The sequence below is a fragment of the Papio anubis genome, chromosome 7, assembly GCF_008728515.1.
Source record: "Papio anubis isolate 15944 chromosome 7, Panubis1.0, whole genome shotgun sequence".
Classification (NCBI taxonomy): domain Eukaryota; kingdom Metazoa; phylum Chordata; class Mammalia; order Primates; family Cercopithecidae; genus Papio; species Papio anubis.
This window is the reverse complement of record NC_044982.1, coordinates 4,988,744-4,993,885: the sequence shown is the minus strand read 5'-3', so window position 1 is coordinate 4,993,885 and position 5,142 is coordinate 4,988,744. Positions and strand designations below refer to the sequence as shown.

General features: G+C 59.7%; 1 protein-coding gene across 1 annotated transcript; it reads left to right on the top strand.

Annotated features, from left to right (window-relative positions):
* Positions 1-214: 214 nt before the first annotated feature.
* Positions 215-2,290, top strand: DIO3 (iodothyronine deiodinase 3). Its single transcript, XM_003919552.4, has one exon. It carries the CDS (start codon positions 336-338, stop codon positions 1,248-1,250), a length of 915 nt encoding a protein of 304 aa, XP_003919601.3. The 5' UTR covers positions 215-335; the 3' UTR covers positions 1,251-2,290.
* Positions 2,291-5,142: the final 2,852 nt, after the last annotated feature.

Sequence of the window (5,142 nt, the reverse complement as noted above, 5' to 3'; positions counted from 1 at the left end):
CGGCGTGCAGCGCTCGCGCCAGCTGGAGGACCTCCCCAGCGGACGCCCAGGTCCCCGGTCGGGCTCCCGGTCCCCAGCGGCAGCGGCGACCGGAGTCCCCCGCCCCGAGAGCTGGCTGCGGGGCCCGGGCCCGCCCCCACCGGCCCCAGGCCCGGCCGCTCCGCCCTCCGCCCGCCTGCGCCCGCCCTCAGCCCACGATTTCTAGGGCATTGGCCGCGCCGCTGGGTGATCCCTCCGGGCTCAAGTTGCAAGGGGGCGGGCCGGGCCGGAGGTGGAGTCTCCCGCCAATTGAAGCCTCGGCTATAAATTGAACTCCCTGCACTGCCGAAGCCCAGATGCCTAGCCAGGCCGCGTCGCGGTTGGTGGTCGGAGAGGGCGAGGGGTCCCAGGGGGCTTCGGGGCCTGCAGCCACCATGCTCCGCTCCCTGCTGCTTCACTCCTTGAGGCTCTGCGCCCAGACCGCCTCGTGCCTCGTGCTCTTCCCGCGCTTCCTCGGCACGGCCTTCATGCTTTGGCTCCTCGATTTCTTGTGTATCCGCAAGCATTTCCTGGGCCGCCGCCGCCGGGGGCAGCCCGAGCCCGAAGTGGAGCTCAACAGTGAAGGCGAGGAGGTGCCCCCCGATGACCCGCCCATCTGCGTGTCCGACGACAACCGCCTGTGCACCCTGGCGTCGCTCAAGGCGGTGTGGCATGGTCAGAAGTTGGATTTCTTCAAGCAGGCGCACGAGGGTGGTCCGGCACCCAACTCCGAGGTGGTTCTGCCCGACGGCTTCCAGAGCCAGCGCATCCTCGACTACGCGCAAGGGAACCGCCCGCTGGTTCTCAATTTCGGCAGCTGCACCTGACCACCGTTCATGGCGCGCATGAGCGCCTTCCAGCGCCTGGTCACCAAGTACCAGCGCGACGTCGACTTCCTCATCATCTACATCGAGGAAGCGCACCCCTCCGACGGCTGGGTCACCACTGACTCCCCCTACATCATCCCGCAGCACCGGAGCCTGGAAGACCGGGTCAGCGCAGCTAGGGTACTGCAGCAAGGTGCACCCGGCTGCGCTCTGGTCCTCGACACCATGGCCAACTCCAGCAGCTCGGCCTATGGCGCCTACTTCGAGCGTCTCTATGTCATCCAGAGTGGCACTATTATGTACCAAGGTGGCCGTGGCCCCGACGGCTACCAGGTCTCTGAGCTGCGCACTTGGTTGGAACGCTATGATGAGCAACTGCATGGCGCTCGGCCCCGGAGGGTGTAAACATCCAACGGACAATTGACTGAACTTGGTGGGCTGGGCCTTCGAGCCTTCGAAGCCCACATGCAAGCGCCTCAAACCAAGTCACGCTTGGTGAGGCCCCAGTGACACTGATGTGCTGAGCCACCATTTCAGACTGAGTCTGCACCTCGGCCAAATGAACAGTCTCCCCTACCTCCCTGGGACTCTGCTTCTGTAACTGTGTCATTCACACCTGCCTGGCTCACTGGAAATCCTCTTCTGAGCGCGGGATACTGCTTGCCCTTGTCCGTATGCCCCCAGGACTTTGCCTCTACAGCATTTTCTTACACCCGCTCCCCAGCGTGCCCTCAGCCAAGTGCTTTGGCCGGGTGCTTCCCGCAGCGCACAGAGACCTTGGCCACGCCTGCCCGCCCTGAGCGCAGCTGGGTTCCAGGAGACTCTCAGCTCACCTGAGCTAGTTGCCTGGCACCCACCTGTCGCGCGGGGAGAGGGGGTTCCCTGTTGCTTTTGTGTCTATTTCCTATCCCTGGTAGGGGAAGGGATGTCGGGGATGGGGAGGGGGTGGGCAGGGTAGTTTCCCCCACTTGTTTTAGGTGCACAGGAGCCCCACTGCTGATGACGAACTGTCTCTAACTGGTCTTGACCACGAGCTAGTTCTGAATTGCAGGGGCCTCAAAACAGCACCTAAACCTTGAGGGGGAGAGTGCTCTGGGTTTCCGTGGGGGAAGCCACCTTAAATGGGAGGGAAGTTGGGGTGTCTGCTTTGGGACCACAGGAAGATAGCTTGAGAGGCATTGGCGAGGTTCGCAGCGCCCCAGAGAGAGAGAAAAAGCCGAGACTCCTGGGGAATGATGTTGGGGTGATGGAGTCCGGGGAAAGAGAGGTGGGGGGAGAGCCTGAGGTCCCCAAGTGAGGGGAGTCCTAGGCAGAGCTGCTGATTGTGGGGCTGGGAGGTGGAGGGCCCCTGATTCGAAGGCCATTTGGTGAGTGTTTTGCTGGAAATATTTCTTGTATATAAACTTCTTTCAATCTACAATAATAAAGGCTTGAAGTAAACTGCTTTCTGGTTGCCTTTGGTCCCTTTATTTTCTTTTCCCTCTGAATAGCGGCAGGAATTAAACACAAATCCCTCCCTTGCGTCCCCATAGTGACCTTGGGAAGGGGAGCGGGAAGGAGCCTAGGCTGGCAGGGGCGCTGCAGGAGGATGGAGGAGGAAGAGGGTCTGCGGCGGCTCCCGGGGCTCTCCTACAAGCGCACGCACACACCTGGACGGGGAGCTCAGCTGCGGAAGAAGAGCGAGGTAGCGGAGCGCCGCGGGATCCTAGAGAGCCGCGGGAGAGGCAAGAGGGTCCTCTCTTCCTCCCGCGCGCGCGCACACACACACCGAACAGATGCAGCTGCCCCTGCAGCCGCCCGTCTAACTTAACTGAGTATCCGGCGGTGTGTGGAGGGGGTCGGGTGAGGTGGAGGGCGAGAGGGTCTTTGGACCCGGTACAGCCCTGCTCCCGACCGCCGCAGGCACCACTGCGCACCTGACTGCTCCCTAGCTCCCTTCCGGCACCTGCAACCTCGCCTCTGGCCCACCCGCTCCAGGCTGCTCAGGTCCGCGGGAAGCGCGCCGTGGCAGAGGGGCGCCCACACTGCAGCTGCGGCTCTTACTGCCGGGCCAGCGTGCTGCTGGGTGTGCCCCCTGCCTAGGACCCCCTCCTCCTGTCCCTCCTCCGCTTCCCCAAGGTCCAGTCAAACCCCACCACCCGCTCTGGGCTGGGAAGCAGAGGTGGGAGACCACTGGGATGAACAGAGAGACCAGGGAGAGGGCAATGGTGGAGTCCAGGGCTGAGGAGGGGATTCGGGGCCTTAGGCACAGGTCCCCGGGGCCTGCAGTCACGGCCAGGGGCTCCGGCGCAATCTCCGCCCTCACTGTCTGGCCTGCTGCGCCCGGAGTGAGGGCGACCCCGGGGGCGCGGGATTAGCTTGGCCCGCAGCCCCTGCGCCAGTGAAACCCTGAACAGGAAGTGAGAGCCTGGGGACACAGTGAAGGGCGCTGAGGCGGGAGTGTGCGGATCCAGGTGAGGGCACTGGGCCCCTGAACTTCCCTGGCGCGCCGGGACAACGGCTGGGAACCCAGGACTTTCAGGTTTGCCTGGGGTGGGGGTGAGTAGTGTCGGTTTGCGCGCTTGGATGTGAGCGCGGGTGCACATGGCAGGGTTGGGGAGGGGCGCGGCAGGCAAGATGGAAGAGACGCCCCCGTTCAGCCAAAGCCGACCCCAGTTCTGCGCCCAGCCCCTACGCTGCTCCTCCGTAAAAACTTTTTGGAACTGACATCCTAAATTGGTGGATTTTTTTTTTTCCTTTAAAAGTATCTCAATTGAAAAATAACTTTAAAGAAAAATTTGGCACCCACGAAATTTCTGCATCTCCTCCCCACTACCACCACCCCCTACCCTACCTCCGCGAACGCTCCTTCTCATCCCGAAACCGCCAGGAAGAAAAGGAGATCGCGGCGGGGACGCGGCCCGGCGCCTGGGAGAGCCCTGCCTGACCTCCCCGCCTGCGCGGCTGGCCGGGACTGGAGCTTGGTGGCGCGGAGGGCGGTCCGGGACAGCGTCAGCCTCCCGGCCCAGCAGAGACCGCTCCAGCCGCTCCGCGTCCCCACCGGTGGCTTGGGGGTCTCCTGGGACGCGCCAAACGACCTCCCCTACCCGGAAAGCCCGCGCCCCCTGGGCCTCCTGGAGCTTCCCAGATGGAAACTCCGAAACGCGCTTTCGCGCCGCAGCGCGGGGACCTGCAGCGCCAGCCACTCCCCGCACGGGCCGCACTCGCTCTGGTCGCAGCTCCAGGGAAGTCCCAGAACCCCCACCTTTTTATTTCTTTCATCTTCTTCCTTCCCTTCCTCCCTTCTTCCCCTTCATCTTTCCTTTTCTTTCTCTCTTACTTTCCCTTCTTTTTCTGTTTCTTCCTTTGCTTTCTTCTCTCTTTTCCTTGAAAATGTCCTTTATGAAAGCAATGCACGCTCATTGCCAATATAACAGAACTCCGGGAAGGAACTAAAGCCAACCCAAGGCGACTCTTCATGAGTGTGGAGCCCCTCATTCCACACTCGCCTGTCTGTGTCCCTCTCCCTCATGAGTGTGGAGCCCCTCATTCCACACTCGCCTCTCTGTGTCCCTCTCCCTCACACTTGCAAATACATATTTTGAAAACAAGGGCAGGGTGATATTATCCTTTTGTAGCCTGCCAGTATCTTCTTACTCCCAGGGCACCCCTTCTTTCCTGCACCCTTCTTTCCATGCCCATAAATAAGTCTGGAATGGCCGAGCCTCGCACTCAAATGGATGAACAGCAGGAGTCCATGGGTGCGCATCCCAGATGTTAGGGATGTTTCATTATTACAAACAAAATTGGGGTGAGCAGCCTATAAGCGCAGCTCTGTACCCCGTTACCCCAGCTAGTAACATGTCTTAAAGTGAAGCAGCTCCGAAGAGAAGTATGTACACCTTTAAAGATACCTGTTTTGCCACATTTTCTGGAGCTGCCTTCAGGAAGCCTGTTTGACTTTTATTGTTTTGTATGTTCCTATTGCTCCCTCTCTCTCCTTTTATTTTTAAGTGAAAAATTACAAAGACAATGGTTGAATCCATCCTCCATATTAAATTTTAAATACAGAAGAACACAGAGCAGAGAATGCAAAGCCTCCCTCAGAGCGGGAGCTTTCAAACTATTAATCAGGGCCCAGCAGCAGCGCATGAAATCAATTTATCAGATCAAGTCAAGCATTTGGAAGGATGAAATAAAATAAACACAGTAAGAATAGCAGCGTATATTTCACCTAGGGTAGCTGGAGTTTCTGCAACTTTGGCTTCAGTTATACATATCATGTGTGAGTGTGTGTGTGCCTATGTGTATGTGGGAG